Raw genomic sequence first — 26087 nt, forward strand, 5'->3', positions numbered from 1 at the left:
CCATTAAACATTAGCCGACCTCCATTTGAAGTTCTTCGAGACCACATATAGGACTACTCGGAGAAAACCAAATACTAGTCATCTTGGTAAACACCATATACTGGTCTTCTATGAGAAAACCACATACTGGTCTTCCATGAGAAGACCACCTACAGGACTTCTAGGAGGAGACTATATTTTGGTCTTCTCGAAGAAGACCACCTACAGGACTTCTAGGAGGAGACTATATTTTGGTCTTCTCGGAGAAGACCACTTACTGGCTTATAAGAAAATTACCTACATAGGAGAATACATAGAAGACATGAAGACCAGGGGGCTTGTATAGAGAATCTGAAGAGCCAGGGTGTCCGTATTAGTTAGCTAAAGGAAGAGAGAGTCTGTAAAGATGAGTTGGTTGGTCAGTGTCAAGGGCAAACAGGGAGGTCCTGAGGACAAACAGGGAAGCTTACGCCGGTGTCAATAGCTGAAGGCCAGAATCTCTGATTGCCAGTGGTCTTTATAGACCTATTAAAGATCAGCCGACCTCCATTTGAAGTTCTTCGAGACCACATATAGGTCTACTCGGAGAAGACCAAATACTGGTCATGTTGGTAAACACCAAATACTGGTGTTCTAAAAAAGACCATCTACTGGTCTTTTAAGAGAAGACCACCCACAGGACTTCTAGGAGGAGACTATATTTTGGTCTCCTCGGAGATGACCACCTACAGGACTTCTAGGAGGAGACTATATTTTGGTCTTCTCGGAGAAGACCACCTACTGGCTTATAAGAAAAATACCTACTGATCTTCTGTGCGAAGAACACCACCTATTGGTCTTCTGAGGGAGGTCCGCGTTAGGCTCTTTCATGAGCAGACCACCTTTTGTTTTCCTATAAAAAGACCATTTTTCTATGAGAATAGCCCGTTCTGTTTTCCATGAGAATGCCTCGTTCACTTTGAAACCAAGATCTTGAATTCAAAACTGTATACAGGGTTGCCCATATTCGACGGACCTTTGGGCCCATTCCAATCGACGAGGCTTGTCCGCAGGCAACATTCTTTGCGTCAATTGAATTTTGTACGGGAACAAATGCAAATCAATGCGAATAATCCGTTGTAAAGTGGACCGAGCCATGCCCAACTGCTGAGAACGGAGTTTTTGGGATGTTCTTGGGGACCTCTCAACACTGGCTCGTCGACTTTTCGACTTTTATATGGCCTCTTCGGATTAGAAAGAGTCTTACCAGTCGAAAAATTTTCGTATAAACGCTTAATGGTGTTCTTAGAAGTCGCACTTCTCACATTTTTTTATGTTTTAAAAGCACGTTGAGTTTTCACAATTGACTTCTTCTGTTGAATGTAATTTTCAACTATTTCAGAGCGCTCGCGTGGCGTGTATTGGTTCATGGTAAAAATCTGCTTGGACTGACGCTTCAAACGCGGTATGTCATTAAGCGATGTGACATCTCTGTCAAAAGTTATGGCGTTGCCAGATGGGTCCGTCGAATATGGCAACCCTGTATAATCACCTTCCCAAGAAGTGATTTGTGGCATTATTTTCATTTAAAATCTTATGAAAAAAACAATCTGTATTCGCAGAAAATTATTAGTATATTTTTCATATCCTCCATATCTGTCCATATGTATATCTCTCAAGTATTTCGTTATACCTCTCCTCCATTCACACATTTCCATTGTACTGAAGAATTTATTTTGTTATTTCACATTCCATATCACTTTTCCAGGAAGTGGAATAATAAAAAAATTCTATGTTTCAACGTGGATAAGGAAAACAGTTTTGTTGCTTTAGAATTTACTTTTTGCGTTTGTTTCGTTGAAATCAGAATAATCAAGAGCTAACACTTTTTATGAGCACAAAAACAAAAGATATATATGTGTATCTTCAAAGAAACCACAAGGTGGAGGAGGAGTTGAATACGCTGACAATGACAATGTGACATCTGTATAGGACTTCAGTAAGAATACTTTCTGGTCTTCTATAAATATTATTACTGGTCATCTCGTTCAAGGATTTCGAATGGCTAGTAAGAAAATATACAGAGTGAGATAAAAAAACTGCAACAAAGGCAAACGCCATAACTTTCAGATTTTTTATACCCTACAACACTATGTGTTGGGGGTATTATAAGTTTGATTGGGCCAAAAATTTTGTAACACCACGAAATATTGTTTTCCCACATAGGAAAGTATGTATGGATCTTCCTATGTCGCCGAGCTGAGTCGATCTAGCAATGTATGTCCGTCTGTCCATGTTAATTTGTAATCACTCTACAGGTCACAATTATGGCCCGATCTTCACGAAATTTAGAATGGAGGTGGGGCTATGGTCAGAATAGAACCCTATTTCTTTTGGAGATAATCGCATAATATTTAGGGGTTGAAATGAACCAAAAACTGAAAAATCCTGATTTTGCAGTTGCTCTACAGGTCGCAATAATGGTCCAAGCAGAAGCCAGAATATTTAGTGGGTGAAATAGACTATAACATTTGTGTTAAACAAAATGTTCACAAGGGTAGGGTAAGGCTCAGAAGGGATAGACCTATTGGTTTTAAAGATGTCCGCAATATATTTGGAGGTTAAAATGGACCAAAAACTAAAAATGTTCCTGATTTTGCAGCCGTTATAAAGGTCACAAATTGAAACCAAAGGACACAAAGTCTCGCATGAAGTTCGAGATTAGGACAGCGAGTAAAATGGACCACTACTTTTGTGTGAAAAAATACCAGCATTACTTACAGGCGATATCCGAAATGCACAAAAGGCGAACTTCTGATTTCGTAATTGGGCAAATATCCCTGGTCAGGTCAGTGCTCCGTGACATAATTTCAAAAGAGAAATCTTCCAAAATCGATCTGAATAAAAGGGGGCTTATAACATATTGTAGTGTTGTAGGGTATCACATGGTCGGCCCCGCACTACTATAGCCTTTGCTTACTTGTTAATTTTATTGAATGAAAGCAAAAAATGTCGAAAATAACATCAAATTTTAGAATTTAGAATAGATTTGTTCGTCCTTCCTTTGGCACGAATTATGGCCTTCAAATGGCCAATGAAACCATCACACGCTACCCGAAAGTTGCTCTGTAGTATTTTGGCCCATTCCTGGCGAAGCGCTTGCTTGAGGTGATCGACATTTTGGTATTTTTTAGTACCAACCTTGCTTTCCTAAATACTCCAGACACAATAGTCCAACGGAGATTTTGGTGGCCATTGTGTGCTGGAAATTAAGCGAGGAACCTCATTTTGTAACCATTCTTGGGTGGCGCGTGCTGAGTGCGACGAGGTGGGCTTGAATTTACTCTAGCTCTGGAAAATAAATTAATTAACTAAATATTTTTTAAGGAATATTTTTCGCTTAAAGGGACTTGGGCAAGAATACCTTCTGGCCTCCTATAAATATTATTTCTGGTCATCTCTTTCAAGGATTTCGAATGGTTTATAAAAAAATCGCCCAGGTGTTCTATATAAGGAATTGGAGTTTTATATTAAATGTATTGTATAAACAAAGACACTTGGACTTCTAAAAATAGTAGATTTTATTTCTTCTGCTTTTTTCGAAGAAGATAATCTTGTAACTTTTTGAGAAAGTGCTTCTAGTCTTCTGTAAAAAGATTTTCCGGTTTTCTATTTTAATATCGTTGAGTTTCTGCTACGTTTTTTGTTTCTGATAGTTTGCTCTTCTTATTCTCGTATTTGAAAATATTATACGATATTTGTTTCTGATATTGAATGTGTAGACTTCCTTCACGGAAACTCCACAAACTTCGAACTGGCTTAATAATTTCAAAATGAAAACATATACTCCTCAAACCATACGCCTCCTCAATGCCTCTCATACCACCCAAACAACAACATTTAATTTATAATCAAAATAAAATATTATTGTGTCACATGGACGTTCGTTTTTGTTTGTGGTTTACACCAAACGCTTTTCATTTTTTTCCCCGCTGCTGATGGTTTACAAAATGAAGTTCCATCAAACTCCATTAGCCGGAAAAAGTGCACGAATATTGTGGAATAATTATTTTGTGAGTGTTTTTATTTGATTATTTTTTAATGTAACGACCTGAACGGCAGGAACGGAGGACACGCATCCATCGAAACCACAAAAACCACTGAGTTTCACTAAATATCCTTCTGTATGAGTATGCACCACGAAAGTGTAATCACATCAAAGTGTTGTTGTTGTTGTGATTTCAGTTTTTTTTTTATTTTTGTGCCCTGTTACGACTTTGGCGAAAGCCACGCCAACACATTCCCTTTGGAGCTCATTAAAAAATATCAAATACCACTGGTTTTGTGGTTGCGATTTTTTTCATGCCATTAAAAAACTGTTGACATTTGAGACAGATTGGCTGCAGTGCAGAAAGTAATAAACTATTGTAGGTGGTTTTTGGTTGCTATCATTTATGAGTAGAAGAAGAGCGATATAGACGATCTGGAGAGAGTCTCTTTAACCAAAAGAGGAGATGCAATATGTTTTATAGCTGTCTAGCTAAGGATCATCTAAAAGACGAAGATCGATCATATAGACGAGCTAAAAAGGTCGTATCTATAGACTAGCTAAAAAGGTCGCCTTTAAAGATGAGCTAAAAAGGTCGTCTCTATAGACGAGGTAAAGGTCGTCTTTATAGACGAGCTGTGAAAGTCGTCATTATAGACGAGTTGTGAAGGTCGTTTTTATAGACGAGCTGTGAAGGTAGTCTCTATAGACGAGCTAAAAAGGTCGTTTCTAAAATGAGCTAAAAAGGTAGTCTCTATAGACGAGCTAAAAAGGTCGTTTCTAAAATGAGCTAAAAAGGTCGTCTCTAAAGATGAGGTAAGGGTCGTCCCTATAGACGAGCTGTGATAAGTCGTCTTTATAGACGAACTTTGAAGGTCGTCTTTATAGATGAGCTGTGAAGGTCGTCTTTATAGACGAACTGTGAAGGTCGTCTTTATAGACGAGCTGTGAAGGACGTCTTTATAGACGAGCTATCGTCTCTATAGACGAGCTATAAAAGTCGTCTCTATAGACGAGCTATAAAGGTCGTCTCTATAGACGAGCTATAAAGGTCGTCTCTATAGACGAGCTATAAAGGTCGTCTCTATAGACGAGCTATAAAGGTCGTCTCTATAGACGAGCTATAAAAGTCGTCTCTATAGACGAGCTATAAAGGTCGTCTCTATAGACGAGCTATAAAAGTCGTCTCTATAGACGAGCTATAAAGGTCGTCTCTATAGACGAGCTATAAAAGTCGTCTCTATAGACGAGCTATAAAGGTCGTCTCTATAGACGAGCTATAAAGGTCGTCTCTATAGACGAGCTATAAAGGTCGTCTCTATAGACGAGCTATAAGGTCGTCTCTATAGACGAGCTATAAAGGTCGTCTCTATAGACGAGCTATAAAGGTCGTCTCTATAGACGAGCTATAAAGGTCGTCTCTATAGACGAGCTATAAAGGTCGTCTTTATAGACGAGCTATAAAGGTCGTCTTTATAGACGAGCTATAAAGGTCGTCTCTATAGACGAGCTATAAAGGTCGTCTCTATAGACGAGCTATAAAGGTCGTCTCTGTAGACGAGCTATAAAAGTCGTCTCTATAGACGAGCTATAAAGGTCGTCTCTATAGACGAGCTATAAAAGTCGTCTCTATAGACGAGCTATAAAGGTCGTCTCAATAGACCAGCTATAAAGGTCGTCTCTATAGACGAGCTATAAAGGTCGTCTCTATAGACGAGCTATAAAGGTCGTCTCTATAGACGAGCTATAAAGGTCGTCTCTATAGACGAGCTATAAAGGTCGTCTCTGTAGACGAGCTATAAAGGTCGTCTCTATAGACGAGCTATAAAGGTCGTCTCTATAGACGAGCTATAAAGGTCGTCTCTATAGACGAGCTATAAAGGTCGTCTCTATAGACGAGCTATAAAGGTCGTCTCCATAGACGAGCTAAAGGTCGGTTCTATAGACGAGCTAATGATCGTCTCTATAGACGTGCTAAAGGTCGTCTCTATAGACGTGCTAAAGGTCGTCTCTATAGACGAGCCTGTAGACCAAGAAGTCTTCATAGATGAGTTGGTGGCCAAGAAGTCTTCATAGATATATTCAATTAATTTATCCTGCAGACAACCCAAAAGCTTCGCAGGACACATAAATTGTAATCTTACTTGAACTTCAATAAAGGATTCAAAAATCTAAAAAAAAAAACAAAAAAAAAAAAAAGATGAGTTGGTGGCCAAGGAGTCTTCATAGACGAGTTGTTGCCCAAGGAGTCTTCATAGACGAGTTGTTTCCCAAGGAGTCTTCATAGACGAGTTGGTGGCCAAGGAGTCTCCACAGACGAGTTGGTGGCCAAGGAGTCTCCATAGACGAGTTGCTGCCCAATGAGTCTCCATAGACGAGTTGCTGCCCAATGAGTCTCCATAGACGAGTTGCTGCCCAATGAGTCTCCATAGACGAGTTGCTGCCCAATGAGTCTTCATGGACAAGTTGGTGTCCAATGAGTCTTCATGGACAAGTTTGTGCCCAGACGATTTGTTGGCCGAGGAGTCTTCGTAGACAAGCACATACATAGATTATTTAAAGGGCGAGGATAAATCCACAGATCTATGTTCTACCATTCGACTCGACTCTGGGTCCTCGTCCGTGTAGATTCTCCAATCAGTATAGGCTTATTAGTCCTCCAGTTAATCTATACAGACCAGAGAACAAATTTGCAAATTTTTACTTGGGAATCAACCTTGGCCCGGCATTCCAACTTGTCTACATAGACTTCCTGTCCTTAACTTTTCTCCCCGACTCCCTTGCCCTTTTATTTTGTCATCAATGATTCTCTGGCAGCGTGTTAGACTACCAAGCCTTTCTTCTCTATTATATACCCCCTTAAATTTTCCTGATAACAAAAAAGGGAGTTTTTCCTTATCCTTTTCTTGTGTTATTTATTCCTGTATTTCCAACTGACTTCAATTCAAAACTAAATCCTCCAATGAATCATTTACATTATTCTTTTACTTAACTTTTAAAGAGAAACATAAATATTTAAGAAGATTATTGACAGATATAATAACAAATGGCGACTTTCATCTGAAGTTCATTCGTGTTTTTTTTTTTTTTTTTTTTTTTTTTTTTGAGAGAGATGGAGAGGGAGAAAGTTTCATTATTACTTTATCTTTTGAGTTAGGTCATTGTGTAAATATAAAGGCGACTATTCGAGGTATCGTTCGCAATTGAAATGAATAATTTATTAAGCTGGATTACATTTTGTAATTTTTTTTTTTTTTTTTTTTTGGTTTGTGATATTGGCCCTATAGAAGAATTATGCAAAAGAAGGAATAAACAATATACCTTTTCTTTGCTTTCTTCAATTTTTTCACACACCAGAAGTACGAAATGGATTCTCTTTTTTTTTTTTTGCAAGGACTTTGAAGTATTTTTTTGTGTAATTTTATTTGTTGATACTTTTGTGTTTTGCATTTCATGTTTTGTCGCTACATGTGTCTCCTGTTTGTGCATTGCCATAATTCGTTGTTGTTTATTTGCGAGTCTATTTTTTATTCTTCTTTGTGCTTGCAGTGACATTTCCTTCATATTGCCATGGTGGCGCCAGGTCCTGTGGAGCATCCTGTACGGTGTTATGGTCATTGTGGCGACTGGTGGCAACTTAATCGTTGTATGGATTGTCATAACAACAAAACGGATGAGAACTGTAACCAATTACTTTATAGGTAAGTTATTTGAATGTGTGTGTGTGTGTGGGTTGCGGGGATGCGAGTAGTTCATCAAATTTTCAAACTTGCATTTCAGGCAATTTAGATATGTATGTCACATTCCTGGCAAATATTCGTTACTTTTTCGTTTGAACTTTCTGTCACCCTCAAGTTTCTAATTGCTTTAGGAATTTATGGATAATTGTTTTCCTCTCTCTCTCTCCCTCTTTTTCTTATGTTTCTAAATTCAACTCAGTGGATATCTTTTGTGGTATATCCTTTGAACTTGTTTTTTTTTCTTCGATTTGACCATCAATCATCAATTGTTGTCGGTCAAACTAATACTGAGAATCTATTTTTATTATTTCGTTTACATTTTCTTTGAATATATTCTAAATTTTCAAAGGGAAGACTGTTTTCGTGGGATTAATAGAGCCAGCAATGTGGATTTTTTAAACAATATTTTCACAGGACTCTCAAAGCCACAAACGTGGATTTTTTAAACAATATTTTCACAGGACTCTCATAGCCATAAAAGTGGATTTTTAAAGAATATTTTCACAAGACTCTCAAAGCCCTAAATGTGGATTTTTTAAAGAATATTTTCATAAACGTGGATTTGTTAAAGAATATTTTCACAGGACTCTCAAAGCCATAAACGTGGATTTTTTTAACGAATATTTACACAGGACTCTCAAAGCCATGAACGTGGATTTTTAAAGAATATTTTCACAGGACTCTCAAAACCATAAACGCGGATTTTTAAAGAACATTTTCACAGGACTCTCGTAGCTATAAACGGGTATTTTTTAAAGAATATTTTCACAGGACTCTCAAAGCCATAAGCGTGGATTTTTGAAAGAATATTTTCACACGACCCTCAAAGCCATAAACGTGGATTTTTTAAAGAATATTTTCACACGACCCTCAAAGCCATAAACGTGGATTTTTGAAAGAATATTTTCACACGACCCCCAAAGCCATAAACGTGGATTTTTTAAAGAATATTTTCACAGGACTCTCAAAGCCATAAACGTGGATTTTTTAAATAATATTTTCACAGGACTCTCAAAGCCATAAACGTGGATTTTTTTAAACAATATTTTCACAGGACTCTCAAAGCCATAAACATGGAATTTTATAGAAAACTTTCATATGGCTCTCAAAGCCAAAAAGGTGGATTTTTTATAGAAAACTTTCATATGACTCTCAAAGCCAAAAAGGTGGAATTTTTATAGAAAACTTTCGTATAACTCTCAAAGCCAAAAACGTGGATTTTTTAAAGAATATTTTCACAGGACTCTGAAGGCCATAAACGTGGATTTTTTAAATAATATTTTCACAGGACTCTCAAAGCCATAAACGTGGATTTTTTAAAGAATATTTTCACTGGACTTTGAAAGCCATAAACGAGGATTTTTTAAGGCCATTAACTCTCTCAAGGCCATTAACGAGGATTTTTTAAAGAATATTTTCACTGGCATCTCAAAGCCTTAAACGTTGATTTTTTTAAAGAATATTTTCACAGGACTCTTAAAACCATAAACGTGGATATTTTAAGGAATATTTTCACAGGACTCTTAAAGCCATAAACGTGGATTTTTAAACAATATTTTCACAGGACTCTCAAATCCATAAACGTGGAATTTTAAACAATATTTTCACAGGACTCTCAAAGCCATAAACATGGATTTTATAAACAATATTTTCACAAGACTCTCAAAGCCATAAACGTGGATTTTTTAGAAAACATTTTCACAGGACTCTCAAAGCCATAAACGTGGATTTTTTAGAAAACATTTTCACAGGACTCTCAAAGCCATAAACGTGGATTTTTTAAATAATATTTTTAAAGACCTGTTTAGGGCATCGACGTGGATTTTTTAAAAAATATTTTCACAGGACTCTTAAAGCGATAAATGTGGATTTTTTAAAGAATATTTTCACAGGACTCTTAAAGCGATAAACGTGGATTTTTTAAAGAATATTTTCAAAGGACTCTCAAAGTCATAAACTTTTCACAGGACTCTAAAAATTTTTTCACTGGACTCCTAAAGCCATAAACTTGGATTTTTTCAAAAATATTTTTACAGAACACTCAAAGCCATAAATGTGGATTTTTTTCGAAAATAGGAATATTTGTCAAGGACTTGAATTTTTAAAGAAATTTTCACGAATATTTGTCAAGGACGAGGATTTTTTAAGAAAAAAATTTCACGTTTAATTTCAGGAATATATTTCAAGGACGTGGATTTTGAAAGAAATTTTTCACGAATATTTATCAAGGACTAGGATTTTTTAAGAATATTTTCAGGAATGTTTGTCATGGACGTGGATTTTATTATATTTTTCAGGAGTATTTATCAAGGACCAACAAAGTAGATTTTTAAGAACATTTTTATAGGAACAAAGCAACATGGATGGCTTTTTGAGCATATTTTCGAAAAACATCAATGTGGATATTTTTATAATATTTTTCAAGGATCGCCAATAACGAGTTTTGTTTTTTTTTTAAAGATCAACGTGGATTTTAGCACACATTTTAAGGATCATTTTCAAAGACAATAAACGTTGTTCCTTAGAAATCTTTTTCCAGGATCGATGTAGATTTTTAGGAATATTTCACAGCCGAGCTATATACGTGGATTTTATAGGAATACTTTTAAAGGATTTGGAACAATCAACCTGAATTTTTTGACATTTTTTCAAAGGAACAGTAACGTGCTTTATTTATAAAAATGTCAAGTATAAATAACTTTCTCTCTGACAGCTGAAACGAAGTGTTTTTACATAGGAGCTTCTAAGCCAGAGAGTCTAAATCAACCTACCGAAGCGCCAGAGAATCTCAACAGACGAAATTAAGGGTCAGGAAGTTTCTATTGACTATATTTTTACAGGACTTTCAAAGCCATAAACATGGATTTTTTAAAGAATATTTGGAAACACATATTAAGGGCATCGACGTGTACTTTTTAAAGAATATTTACAAACACTTATTAAGGGCATCGACGTGGATTTTTAAAGAATATTTTCACAGGACTCTCAAAGCCATAAACGTGGATTTTTTAAAGAATATTTTCACACGACTCTCAAAACCATAAACGTGGATTTTTTAAAGAAAATTTTCACAGGACTCTCAAAGCCACAAACGTGGATTTTTTAAAGAATATTTTCACACGACTCTCAAAGCCATAAACGTGGATGTTTTAAACAATATTTTCACACGTCTCTCAAAGCCATAAACGTGGATGTTTTTAAACAATATTTTCACACGTCTCTCAAGCCATAAACGTGGATTTTTTAAGTGTCGAAGTGTCTTTCCATAGGAGCTTCTAAGCCAGAGAGTCTAAATCAACCTACCGAAGAATCTCAATAGACGAAATTAAGGGCCAGGAAGTGAGTCTCCATAGCTGAAGTTGAAAAAGTTTCTATTGACGAGCTTAACTATTAAATCTCTATTATTTTTAAGGGCAAAACAACGTGGCTTTTATTAAAAGTAATTTTTAAGGACCAAAACAAAGTGGATAAAATGGGCTGGGCCTAAAATAGTATTATCTTCTCGACTTCAAATTAATTCACAAAATAATGACCACCTCTCATACGTTTATAGATATATACAAGACTTGTTGTCCCCAAGTGCAAACATGACTAATGAAATTTACAAATTTAACACATCAATTTGTAGCGCCATACCATTCATTCTAATTTTAGTATCCCAATTACACGGTAACACCCAGCAATTCAATGGAATCACACATTTGCTTCATCGAATTAAATACATTCGTTCATTTGGATCTGCAAATAGACTCATTTTAAATGGAATCCAAAATTATATCAGCACACACATTTTCGGTGGTTTTGGTAAATATTGAAACGAAACCAAAAATGATTTTGTAAACAAACTAGAAAGAAAACAAAACAAGACACACACACACACGCATGTAGCCAATGTAAACAACTTGGGAGTTCAATTTGCATTTGTCGACACAACAACATCACAAAAAAAACTGAATTCTCAACCAACGCAAAGACATAAAAAACTGAAATAACAGATGTGTTTCAACTTGAATGACTTAGTCACATAGTGGAAGAATGAGTTCTCTTTTCTGATGACATTCCATCATGTGAAACTCGACAGGGTGTGAATAATAACAAATATGGGTGTGAAAAATACAATAAGCGTAATGAAATCTTTATCTGCTTTATATTCATGGCATTCAGCAATATTCCAATTGGATTTGGAACAGAACAATTCGCACAAGGTTCGTTAAGGAAAGAATTTCCATAAACTAGAATCGATAGGGGATCTTAATAGGCGGTCTAAAGGACGAGGAAGGCTGTATATATAGGGATAGGCAAAGGAGTCTACATGGACCTGATGGAGGAGTGGGCGAAAGAATCTATGTTGACGAGCTGAGAGGCGAGAGTTTTTAGGGGCAACCCGCTACTCCAGAGAGTCTCTATTCATTATTTTTCCGTCAAGTCGTAAAATAGAGAGTGTTAATGAGTATTTTTAAACAAGCCACAACATGTTTTTATACCCTCAGCCATATGGCTACAGAGGATATATATATCATTTGATACGGTCAAAACGTGCCTAGTCGAAATAACGGTCTTTTTGGACCAAATCCGTTTCAGAACATTTGGAGTCGATCTACCGATGTCCGTCCGTCCGTCCGTCTGTCTGTCTGGCTGGCTGGTGCCCACGATAACTATTGAAGGGAGTATCCGATTTGATCCAAACTTGGTACATCGTAATATTTTTGTCAAACTTAGATCGAGTTCGGAGATGGGCAATATAGGTCCACTCCTTCTGGTACCTCCCACACAAAATGTCAAAATTTTCAATGAAAATAATTTATTGCACAGAAAGAGAAAGGATAATCCGATTTTGCTGGAACTTTGCGAATCCTAATATTTTCATCAGTGCTAGGTCATGTGCGAAAATGGATAATATCGGTCCACTCCATCAGGGACCTCCCCCACAAAGGGTCAAAATTTTGGATAATTAAACTCTTATAAAGTCCGATAGTCTTCAAATTTCACACATCCCAATAATTTTATTAGTCCAAGGTCTGGTGCGAAAATGGAATGTATCGGCCCACTCCTTCGGGTACCTCCCCCACAAAAGGTCGAAATTTTCAAAAAATATTTTTTGCACAAATAAAGAAACGATAATCCGATTTTGCTCGAACTTTATAAATCATAATATTTTCATCAGTGCTAGGTCATGTGCAATAATGGATAATATCGGTCCACTCCATCAGGGACCTCCCCCACAAAGGGTCAACATTTTGAATAATTACAACTCTCATAAAATGTGATGTAAGAGTCCGATTTGTACCTCCCCCACAAAGCGTCAACATTTTGAATTATTATAACTCTTATAAAATGTGATGTAAGGATCCGAACGTCTTCAAATTTTACACATTCCAATATTTTTATTAACCCAAGATCTGGTGTTAAAATGGAATGTATGGGTCCACTCCTTCTGGTACCTCCGCACAATGTGTCGAAATTTTGAATACCCATGAAGCTCATAAAACACCAAATTAACATCCGATTCCATTTAGACTTGGCATATCTCAACTTTTCTATCAACACAAGATCTGTTATAAAGGTGGTAAAGATCGAACCATTTCTTCTCCCCAATACGTAGGGTTCAAGATTTTGAAAAACGAACGCCCAAATAATGCGAAATAAACATCCAACTCTCTTCAAATTTCACACATACAAATATTTTTGCTAACACAAGATCGGTTGTGAAGTTGATATATATCTGCCAACCCCTTCTGGGGTCACAATTTTCAATAATTTTATCTGTCATAATTTTCGAAACAATTTAGCAATTCTTTACTACTTGCTATTCTCAAATATTTCTCTAAATAAGAAGCCTGATATGAATATGAAATTTATCGGAATTTATGATTTCGCATAAAATTGGACATAAATATCCTTTATTTTATTGTTGCCAAATATTTCGCTCTATATTTTTTATTTCTAACAGATGAAGTATAAAGTGGAATATTTCGATAGACTCTATCTTGTACATCACGCACATTTTAACATTTTCTAAAAATTATTACATATCTCATGCATAGTGAAGGAGCTAGTCGATATAATCCTTACCAAGAACGTCGGAATATTTATATAATATTTTGGGGTCCGATACGAAATAGACAATTTTGACCCATTCCTTCGGAACCTGCTCCATAGAGGGTAAAACGTTTGAATAATTGTAACACTAGTCAAATATATATTTAAATAATCGAACACAGGCTGAGGGTATATATCTGTCGGCAATACCGACCGATACTTTTTAACTTGTTTTAATATTTCTTCAAGAATCCAAACAACGAAAATTTATTTGAAGACTATCCTGTCATGGGTTGAAGAAGAACATGGGTTATTTAAAGAATATCCTTTAAGGAGACAAAAGAACTTGGATTACTTGAAAACAATTTTTAGGTAGACTACAGACTATTTTTTCAGAGAGATAAACGATTTAGGATTACTTGAGCGTTTTAACACCCTCCACTATTCTATGGAGGGTATATTAGCTTTTTCATTCCGTTTATAACTCTACAAAGTATATATATTCTGGACCAGCGTAAAATTCTAAGACGATTTAGCGATGTCCGTCTGCTTGTCTTTTGTAGTCACGCTATCTTCCGAACGTATTGAGATAGAAAGCTAAAATTTTGCACACATGTGTATTTTACCATTAGGTTAGGTTAAGTTCGGCCATGTCGGTCCACGTTTCCATATAGCCCGCGTATAAGGGTACCTTGCGATATTCGGTATTTTGATGATTTTAGTTACATTATTATTGTTTCTTATTTCGTATTCGAAGTTAGTAGTGGGTACTACAACCTATGCCAAAGAATTTCGTATGCAGGTTCAGGTCTTCGTATAGTCTCCATACAGGGTGAGATGAAAATACTGCAACCACCTTCAGACTGCTGTCATTTCTAACCCACTCGTCCGACAACTGTTAAAATTATTCCAGTGGCAGCTCATTATATTATTTGCAAGCGTACAAAAGCATTTTGGTGAGAATTTTCCAGAAAAAAGGTTATTCGCGGTGGAATTCAAGCGTGATAGTGTGATTTCTTTATATTTGGCTGGAAAACCACAAGTGGCTATCGTTAGAGCACTCCAGCATTTAAGTGTGAATAAATCTTTTATGTCTCGTAGCATCGCTCGTTACCGTTATCACATGCTGGTAGCGTAGCCCGACCTTAAGGAAGTGGACGGAAGAAAACGACAACATTAGCAGAAATGGTTCGAAAACTAAAGATGCGACTTGATTGAAACCCGCCTCGCAGTGGCCGAAAAATGGCTCGTGGGCTGAACATATATCAGTGTTCCATTCGGCAAATATTGAAAAATGATCTCGGGGTAAAACCATTGAAATTCCCAAAAGTGCAAGCACTTACACCGCAACTGAAAGAAAATAGACTCAAAACAACTAAAGCGTTGTTTCGCTTGGCCGAAAGTGGTTAACTGCCGGTTTTCTCCGATGAGAAAACGTTCGTTGTCCAGCAGTTTGTACAAACAAAATGATCGTGTTTACTAGCCAAAGAGCTCTGCTGAAAATGTGCACCTTCGGTTGGCCACCAGAACTCAAGCGCCGGCCATGGTGATGATGTGGTCCGCTTTAACAGCCGATGGTCGCTCTCCGCTCGTATTAATCGACCGTGGCATCAGAATAAATGCCGAATATTATCGCGAAAATATTCTGGAGGGTGTATTACAGCCTTGGGCACGCAAACATTTTGGCCGATCGCAGAACGTGACTTAATCGATAATCGACCGTGGCATCAGAATAAATGCCGAATATTATCGCGAAAATATTCTGGAGAGTGTATTACAGCCTTGGTCACGCAAACATTTTGGCCGCAGATCGCAGAACGTGACTTAGCACCATCGCAGAACGTGACTTAATCGATAATCGACCGTGGCATCAGAATAAATGCCGAATATTATCGCGAAAATATTCTGGAGAGTGTATTACAGCCTTGGTCACGCAAACATTTTGGCCGCAGATCGCAGAACGTGACTTAGCACCATCGCACTCAACACACGCCACCCAAGAATGGTTACAAAATGAGGTTCTTCACTTCATTTCCAGCGCACAATGGCCACCAAAATCTCCGGATACCAATCCGTTGGACTATTGTGTCTGGAGTATTTTGGAAAGCAAGGTTGGCACTAAAAAATACCAAAGTGTCGATCACCTCAAACAAGCGCTTCGCCGGGAATGGGCCAAAATACCGCAGAGCAACATTCGGCAGCGTGTGACGGTTTCATTTGCCGTTTGAAGGCTATAATTCGTCCCAAAGGTGACAAATCCAAAGAAATCTAAACTTATTCTAAAATTGTATGCAATTTTCAACATTTTTTGCTTTCATTCAATAAAATTTAAAAAAAAATGTAAAAATTATGGCGTTTGACTTTGTTGCGGTTTTTTTTATCTCACCCTGTATATTCTGGATCAGCGTAAAATTCTAAGCTGATTTAGCGTCTGTTGTAATCACGCTATCTTTCGAAGGTATTGAGATAGAAGGCTAAAATTTTGCACACAAATGTATTATGCCAGTAGGCAGGTTAAGTTCGTAAATCGGTTATGTCGGTCCACGTTATCATATAGCCCATACAATAGGGGTACCCTCCGATATTCGGTATTTTGATGTTTTTAGCTACATTACTCACCCGAATTGTTTCTTATTTCGTATTCGAAGTTTGTAGTGGGTACTACTGCCTAAGAATTTCGTTTGCAGGTCCACGTCTTTGTATAGCCCCCATTAAACGGTACCTGCCGACATTCGGCATTTTGATGATTTTAGCGACTTAATTCACACGAATTGTTTCAAATTTCGTATTCGAAGTTTGTAAGGGATACTATAGTCTATGTCTAAAAATTTCGTTTGCAGGTCGAATTTAAAGTTCGCAATGGGTACTACAGCCTATGACAAAAAAAACGCAGGGTCACGTTTTCGTATATCCCTAATATAACGATACCTCCCGATATTCGATATTTTAATGATTTTAGCGACATTATTCGCTGGAACTGTTTCAAATTTCGTATTTGAAGTTCGTAATAGGTACTACAGCCTAACACAGAAAATTGTCTGTGCAGGTCCACGTCTCCGTTGAGCCCCAATATAAAGGTACCTCCCGATATTCGGCACTTTGATGATTTTAGCGACATTATTCATCACCAGGATTGTTTAAAATTTGGTATTTAAAGTTCATAATGGATAGTACAGCCTAAAGGCAGAAAATTTCGTATTCGAACTTTGTAATGGGTACTACAGTCTATGTCTAAATATTTCGTTTGCAGGTCCGCGTCTTCATATAGGCCCCATATGACAGTACCTCCAAATATTCGGTATTTTGATGATTTTATCGACATTATTCACCCGAATTGTTTCAAATTTCGTATTCAAACTATGTAATGTGGACTACAACCTATGCCTAAAAATTTCGTATGCAGGTTCACGTCTTATAATAGTCGCCATATAACGGTACCTCCCGATATTCGGCATTTTAATGATTTTAGCGACATTATGAGGCGCTATTGTTTCCAATTTCGTATTTGAAGATCTTAATGGGTACTACAGCCTATGACAAAAAAAGTACCAATACAGGTGCACGTCTTCGTATAGCTTCCGAATAAAGTTATAACGTTATTTTTCGTTTTTTTTTTTAATGTTTTCAAGTTCCTTAAAAGTTTGGCCCGGCCTAACTTAGCTGTTTTGTTACTAGTTTTGTTTTTTTAAAGCGGGCTGTAAGATTAACAAGTCTCCTTTTAGAGGGATTACTTAATTTTTTTTGGAAGATTTGTATTCTTTATTAGAACCATCTCTGATCCTGTTTCCTCCTTTACAAGACTATTAGTTATTTATTTCAAACCCACTTTCTTCACATTTTTATTTTAACTCTCAATCACCTCTCTCTCTCTCTTTCCTTCTGTGTAACAAAACTCGCAAACAATATTATAATTTTGGTCTACATTTTTGCAGTTCAAGGCTATTGCGGATCACATTATGTAAATCAGTTTCTAAAAACTGTAATTACTCGAGAGTTTGTTCTTGTTTGCCATTGCTTTCTGTTCATGAACTATGATTTGCGTGTTCTGGCACATTGAAGCCAGAGCAAAAAAAAAGGGTGTTGCTCCCTTTTACAAATCAGTGACACCAATCGTGGTTTGGAATTTCAAACAGCCCCACAGCAATAGCAGCAGCAGCGGCGTTACGGCCCCGAGAACTCATCAAACTTTGAACTAGACACGTGTTATTCATGCACAAAACAAATCATAATGTGAACTTTTCCGCTTCACAAACTTTCCAATATCTTTGCCAAAAGGTTTTGCCGCCTTTCGCCACCGCAGGACTAATGAAGACACAACCTGTGAACTATTTGTGTGTCCTTGCCGACATTACTGAGTGATTCCACTCCTGTACCTGTGAGAAATGATTTGCATGTCAATAAAGGCCTGATGGTGCTACTGACGATAATGGCGGTGGTGCTGGTTGTGGTGTTGGAGGTGCTGATGACGCTGATAATGGCAAACATATCTTCCAACATCTTTTCACATTGATTGACTGGTGAAAGTGAAACAAGTTCACTATAATTTTCGGCCACTCCTTTCACTTTATGTCGGGTTGACTGGCGGCTGGCTGGCTGACCTAAGAGTGGCAATGTAATGACACTTTTTGTTTCTGCTTAACTGAAGCAAGGGGAGCTGTGTAACCTGTTTACCCTTCATTTCTATTGGGCTTATTATTCATCATTGAATGCTTTGTTGCTTTAACTTTTTGGGGTGTCTTCTCACTTCCCTTGACAATTTATCATTAGCCACTGACGAAAAATATGTTTTTACTGTCTTCAGTGTCCAGGGAGTGGCCTTCGTGGCGAATATTTCATTTTTATTCATCCTTTCTTTTGCCTGGTTTACTTTTGTGAGTTGGACATTGCCACTATCTTTTTCAAAAGTGTTTGCATTTCCTTGTGGGGAAATGGTAAAAGTTTCATAAAACAGATTCCTTTTATTGTTGGTAATTTACTCCAGGGAACGGATGAGCAGTGTAGAAGTAAATTAATATTCTGGGCACATTATTATTGGAATTCCAGGAGAATATTACAATGAAATGCTAATTTCTAAGGGGCTTCTTACAGTACAGTAACCAAAGGAGAAAAAACATACTTTAACAAATATTTTTCTACCATGGTTGTCCTAACAGTTGTCCTTGATAACTATTCCAGGTTACAAAAGGTTACAAAAGGATTAATCCACTATATCAGTTCTTCATACCAGATCTTGCGCAACAGCCAGACGACCCTATAACGACTCTAAATGCCCTGATACAGAGGCCTATGGTCTGTAACCGTTATTTCGATGAGGAAAGTCTTAAAAAAATCCACGACTACTAATTTTTTTTAAAAACCAGGACCAATAAAAAGTGAAAAAAAAACATTCTCTACATAAACCAAGTCTAATAAAAATTAAAAAAAAAAGAATTCTTTAAAAAATCTACGACGTCTTGAAACAATTTCTTTAAAACATCCGCGAATACTACAAAAATTTTTTCTTTAAAAAATCCACGACTATTATAAAAAAAATTCTTTAAAAATCCGACTCGGATGACTATTATAAAAAAAAATTCTTTATAAAAAAATTCTTTAGAAAATCTACGACTATTAGAATTTTTTTTTTTTAAATCCACGACTATTAGAATTTTTTTTTAAAACCAAAAAATTCACGACTATTAGAATTTTTTTTTTTTAAAAACTCCACGACTATTACAAAAAAAATCTTTAGAAAATCCACGACTATTAAACATTTAAAAAAAAAAATCCACGGCTATTAGAATTTTTTTTTTTTAAAACTCCACGACTATTACAAAAAAAAATCTTTAGAAAATCCACGCCTATTAAACATTTAAAAAAAAAATCCACGGCTATTAGAATTTTTTTTTTAAATCCACGACTATTAGAATTTTTTCTTTTTAAAAATCCACGACTAAAAAAATCCACAACTATTAGAAATTTTTTTTAAAAAACCCACGACTATTAGATTTTTTTTTAAATCCACGACTATTAGATTTTTTTTTAAAAATCCACGACAGCTAGAATTTTTTTTTAAAAAATCCACGACTATTAGAATTTTTTTTTTTTAAATCCACGACTATTAGAATTTTTTTTTTTAAATCCACGACTATTAGAATTTTTTTTTTAAATCCACGACTATTAGAATTTTTTTTTAAAAAATCCACGACTATTAGAAATTTTTCTTTTTAAAAATCCACGACTAAAAAAAATCCACAAATATTAGAATTTTTTTTTAAAAAACCCACTACTATTAGAATTTTTTTTATATCCACAACTATTAGAATTTTTTTTTTAAATCCACGACTATTAGAATTTTTTTTTAAATCCAAAAAGTTAAAGCAACATTAGAAATTTTTTTAAAAAATCCACGACTATTAGAATTTTTTTTTATATCCACAACTATTAGAATTTTTTTTTTTTAAATCCACGACTATTAGAATTTTTTTTAAAATCCAAAAAGTTAAAGCAACATTAGAATTTTTTTTTTTAAATCCACGACTATTATAAATTTTTTTTAAAAAAAAATCCGCGACTATTAGAATTTTTTTTTTTAAATCCACGACTATTATAAAATTTTTTTTTAAATAATCCACGACTATTAGAAAATTTTTTTTTTAAATAATCCACGACTATTAGAAAATTTTTTTAATAAAATCCACGACTATTAGAAAAATTTTTTTAAAACATTTGGAACAACAAATCCATGACTATTAGAATTTTTTTTTTAAAAATCCACGACTATTAGAATTTTTTTTTAAAAAATCCACGACTATTAGAAATTTTTTTTAAAAAATCCACGAATATTAGAAATTTTTTTTAAAAAATCCACGACTATTAGATTTTTTTTTAAAAAATCCACGACAGCTAGAAATTTTTTTAAAAAATCCACGACTATTAGAAATTTTTTTTAAAAAATCCACGACAATTAGAATTTAAAAAATCCACGACTATTAGAAATTTTTTTTTTAAATCCACGACTATTAGAATTTTTTGTTTTAATATCCACGACTATTAGATTTTTTTTTTAATATCCACGACTATTAGATTTTTTTTTTAAAAAATTCACGACTATTAGAAATTTTTTTAAAAAAATCCACGACTATTAGAAAATTTTTTTTAAAAAAATCGACGACTATTAGAAAATTTTTTTTTAAAAAAATCCACGACAATTAGAAATTTTTTTTAAAAAAATCCACGACAATTAGAAATTTTTTTTAAAAAAATCCACGACTATTAGATTTTTTTTTTTAAATCCACGACTATTAGAAAATTTTTTTAAAAAAATCCACGACTATTAGAAAAATTTTTTTAAAAAAATCCACGACTATTACAAATTTTTTTTAAAAAAATCCACGACTATTACAAAAAAATTCTTTAGAAAATCCACGACTATTAGAAAATTTTTTTAAAAAAATCCACGGCTATTACAAAAAAAATCTTTAGAAAATCCACGACCATTAGAATTTTTTTTTAAAAAAATCCACGACTATAGAAAAAAATTCTTCAAAAATCAACGACCACTAACAAATGAAAAAAATATTCTTCCAAAAATTCACGACTTCTAAGTTCGGCCGGGCCGAAATTTTAATACCCTCCACCACTTGGAAGGAACTTGAAAAATTCCAAAAAAAAATTACGAAAACTACCACTTAAATGAAAACCATTCTACAGGGACTATATGAAGACGTGGACCTGCACAGACAATTTTCTTTCATGGGCTGTAGTATCCATTAGAAGCTTAAATACGAAATTTTTTACAATTCCGGTGAATAATGTCGCGAACTGAACATATCGCAATATTCCATTCGGCAAATATTGAAAAAATGAGCACGGCGTGAAGCCATTGAAATTCCAAAAAGTGCAAGAACTTACACCGCTTGGCCGAAAGTGGTGAACTGCTGAATTTATTTTTCTTCGATGATAAAACATTCGTTATCCAGCAGTTTGTAAACAAACAAAATGATCGTGTTTACTAGCCAAAGAGGTCAGCAGAAAATGTGCACCTTCGGTTGGCAACCAGAACTCAATGGCCGGCCATAGTGATGGTGTAGACCGCCATAACAGCCGATGGTCACTCTCAGTTCGTATTAATCGACCGTGGATTCAGAATAAATGCCGAATATTATCGCGAAAATATTCTGGAGGGTGTATTAAATCATTGGGCACGCAAACATTTTGGTCGCAGACCTTGGTCATTCCAACAGGACTCAGCACCATCGTACTCAGCACGCGCCACCCAAGAATGGTTAGAAAATGAGGTTCCTCGCTTCATTTCCAGCGCACATTGCCACAAAAATTTCCGGATACCAATCCGTTGGACTATTGTGTCTGGAATATTTTTGAAAAAAATGTAAAAATTATGGCGTTTGACTTTGTTGTCTCACCATGTATATGGGAGCTGTAGCTATATCTGAACCTATTCACACCAAATTTGAAGTACTGGTTTATAGGATGAATTCAGTCGAAACTGCCAAAATGTAGTCCACGTGTACAAAAATACAGGTCATTTGAACTTAAATTCGCCATTTTGTGCACAATAAAAACGAAATCGGATAAAGCTAATTGGGAGCTATATGTAAATCTGATCCTCTGATCACCAATTTCAATAGGGTTCGTCCATGGGCTAAACAAATTTTTTGGAAAAATTTCATCTCAATCGGATTATAAATGCTACCTACATTTTGTTCACAAGAATACTTGGACGGACGAACTAACATACAATCGACTCAGAAAGTTGTGCTATGAAGATCCTCAAAAGTAACATGGGTCTATATCGCTACCTTCTCCATGTTACAAACAAATGCCTAAAGACACAATAACCTTACCACTATTTGGTGTAGGGAATAAAAAGAGTTTTTATATCCTACACCACAAGGTGGTCGGGGTATTATGTCTTTGTGCATTTGTTTGTAACAGGCAAAAGGAAACGAGATAGACCCATAGTTCCTTTTGATGATCTGCATAGAATTACGTCTGTCCGTCTATTCATGTATTTTTGTAAACAAAGTACAGTACGCATTTATTGCCCTATCCAGATGAAATTTTGCAAAGATCTTTTGTTTGGCCCAAGGACGAACCCAATTGAAATTGGAGATAATCGGTCAAAATTTAGATATAGCTCCCATATATATCTTTGTCCGATTTGCCTTTTATTGTGCACCAAACGTGTAATATCAGCCCGAATTGTATGGAATTTTGCATATACACCCAAATTAGGCCTGAAAATATGTGTGCCAAATTTGATCGAAATCGGTTCAGATATAGCTATGGCTCCCATATATATTGTTCATCCGATTTGTTATTTTTGTCCTCCGCAGCTGTTATATGCACTCTATAACAACAATATTTGGGGAAATATATCAAATACAGCTCAGATATACATTTGCTAAATTTTATCGAGATCGGTTTCGATTTGGATATGCTCCCATATATATATGTTTATCCGATTTCAAAATAATTGTGCACCAAATGGGCAATACATGTCCGAACTTAAAAGATACAAATGCTTCGGCATATTTAGTCCTTTGAACTTTAAAATATAATAATAATCATAGCGTGTATGATTGAATTCTCCCATAAAAACTTTTAATTGTTATGCGCAGCTCTACTAAATTAGCAAAGTGGTGTAGGGTATCATAAAGTCGGCCCCGCCCGACTTTAAGACTTTCTTTACTGGTTTTTAATCTACGGCTTCTTGGAAAAGTTTTTTTCTTAAAAAGTCAACGACTTCTAACCCACAACTGTGGATTAAACCAAACGTAATGTTACGGTACCTAAATTTTTTAAAACAACTTTTTGGAAAAGTATTGCTAAAAAAAAAATACACGACTCCTTGAAAAAAATTAGCAAAGATATGATTTGTCTTCTTAAAAAAAAAAAAAAAAAAAACTTAAAAAAATATATATTTTTAATAAATTCACGTTCCTTTGTTATAAATGTATTTCTTATTGCAATCAATTCTCTTATTGGAACACACACACATATAATTTCCGTACCATATCGAAATTTGACATTTACCACAATCTCTGCCATTTGCCATCAACTTTTATTGTATTTGTAATTTAGAGTTCCGCTTTCCTGTGTCAGTGAACATATGTTATTATTTTCATTATCATCGATTTTATTTTAAGTAATGGCGAAATTTTGTTGCCACGGCATAGTTTTGCGGTAACCCACAATATTTCACCCATGATGTATGGATATGTCGGCCGGTCATAGATGAAATTTTGGCTGTGCTGCCAGAGTCATGCCATCCGAGTGCTGCGGTTATGCCATTGTGTAACATTTGATAAGCGACTATCACTCACGTGTAAATCACTAAAAGCATATAAATGTATGTAAATAATTGAAATATGTTCAGGATTATCCTGGCGCCGCATACAATATTCAACAAATATGACAATGAGTGGCAAAAATCGTATCAGCAGGTTTAGTAGGGTGGTTTACGAATTGGGCTTTGTCTCCGACATTGAGAATATTTTACAAAGGATTTTAATGGAATTTTGTCACCCACGTGACTTTATGAACGAAAACATACTCTGCCTTCCTGAGGCCACCTAATATGCTATTTCGTAAATATGAAATCCTTTTTTTTTTTGGTAAAGCAGCTTGTATTTCAATCAGACCCCAAATTATACCAATCTCTCTCTCTCTCTCTCTCCATTAAGAATATCTATATCCACATCATTAGGATGAAATAACATGCTTTTCTGCATCGTTGAAATTTTACGAAAAAACTGTGTATATATTCAACCCCTTAACAAAAGAAAAAAACACAGTATATTTATACATGTAATTCGCTATTGTGTTAGTAAGCCGTTTTTAATCTGTTATTATAGGGATTACAGGCATGACCGCATAGTAAGTTGGGGATAAATATCCTTTTTTTTTGCATAGAAAATTTGTTAAAAATACCAACACTATTGTCTGACAATTTAAAGAGAGACAGAAGTTAATAATAGTGATTATTGTGCTGTATGTAAAAACCTGTAGAAATTTTAGAGAAAGGAAAAAAATAAGTTTCTCAAAATTTTACGACTCAATATAAACATTTTCAGGATTGTGTAGATTATAGCCCTTGGAAAAAATATAAAAAACACGACTATAGGCCTATAAATTAATTTGAACCAGTAAAGAAAGTCCTAAAGTCGAGCGGGGCCGATTTTATGATACCCTACACCACTTTGCTAATTTAGTTGAGCTCCGCATAACAATTATAAGTTTTTATGGGAGAATTCAATCATACACGCTATGATTATAATTATAATTTAAAGTTCAAAGGACTAAACATGCCGAAGCATTTGTATCTTTTAAATTCGGAATTGTATTGCCCATGTGGTGCACAATTAATTTGAAATCAGATAAAGATATATGTGGGAGCTATATCGAAATCTGAACCGATCTCTATAAAATTTGGCAAAGATATTTCTTAGCTGTATTTGATATATTTCCCTGAATATCGTTGTTACGGAGTGCATATTACGGCTGTGGGTAACAAATACAACAAATCGGATGAACAATATATATGGGAGCTATAGCTATATCTGAACCGATCTGAACCAAATTTGGCATACTACCTTCTAGTTTCAATTCGGTCGTATGTGCCAAATTCCATCCCATTTGGGCAAATATTAGACGTTTGGTGCACAATAAAAGGTAAATCGGACGAAGTTATATATGGGAGCTATATCCAAATCTGAACCGAACTCGATAAAATTTGGCAGATGTATTTCCGAGCTCATAAGATATCTGGTACCAAATATCATTGTTGTTGAATGCATATAATATGAGGGAATTAAAAACCATATCGGTTGAATCAGATTTGGATAAAGCTGCCATATACAGGGTGAGATAAAAAACTGCAACAAAGTCAAACGCCATAATTTTTACATTTCTTTTTTTAATTTAATTTAATGAAATCAAAAAATGTCGGAAATAGCATTAAATTTTAGAATAAGTTTGGATTTGTTCGAATTGGTCACCTTTGGCATGAATTATGGCCTTCAAACGGCCAATAAAACCGTTACACGCTACCCGAATGTTGCTCTGCGGTATTTTGGCCCATTCCCGGCGAAGCTCTTGTTTGATCGACATTTTGGTATTTTTTAGTGCCAACCTTGCTTTCCAAATTACTTCAGACATAATCCAACGGATTGGATTTTGGTGTTCATTGTGCGCTGGAAATGAAGCGAGGAACTTCATTTTGTAACCATTCTTGAAAGGCGCGTGCTGAGTCCTGTTGGAATGTCCAAGGTCTGCGTCCAAAATGTTTGCGTGTCCCA

At 35.4% G+C, this 26087-nt stretch overlaps 1 protein-coding gene across 1 annotated transcript in view; it reads left to right on the top strand.

Annotated features, from left to right (window-relative positions):
* The window catches only part of LOC101894927 (tachykinin-like peptides receptor 99D), a 191810-nt gene that overhangs the window by 118087 nt on the left and 47636 nt on the right, over positions 1–26087 (top strand). The window contains exon 4 of the mRNA XM_059129644.1: positions 7556–7707. Within this exon, the coding sequence (XP_058985627.1) occupies positions 7556–7707 (152 nt within the window). The remainder of the gene's footprint in view (positions 1–7555; positions 7708–26087) is intronic.

Source organism: Musca domestica, unplaced genomic scaffold (assembly GCF_030504385.1).
Source record: "Musca domestica strain aabys unplaced genomic scaffold, Musca_domestica.polishedcontigs.V.1.1 63, whole genome shotgun sequence".
In the NCBI taxonomy this organism is placed as follows: Eukaryota; Metazoa; Arthropoda; class Insecta; order Diptera; family Muscidae; genus Musca; species Musca domestica.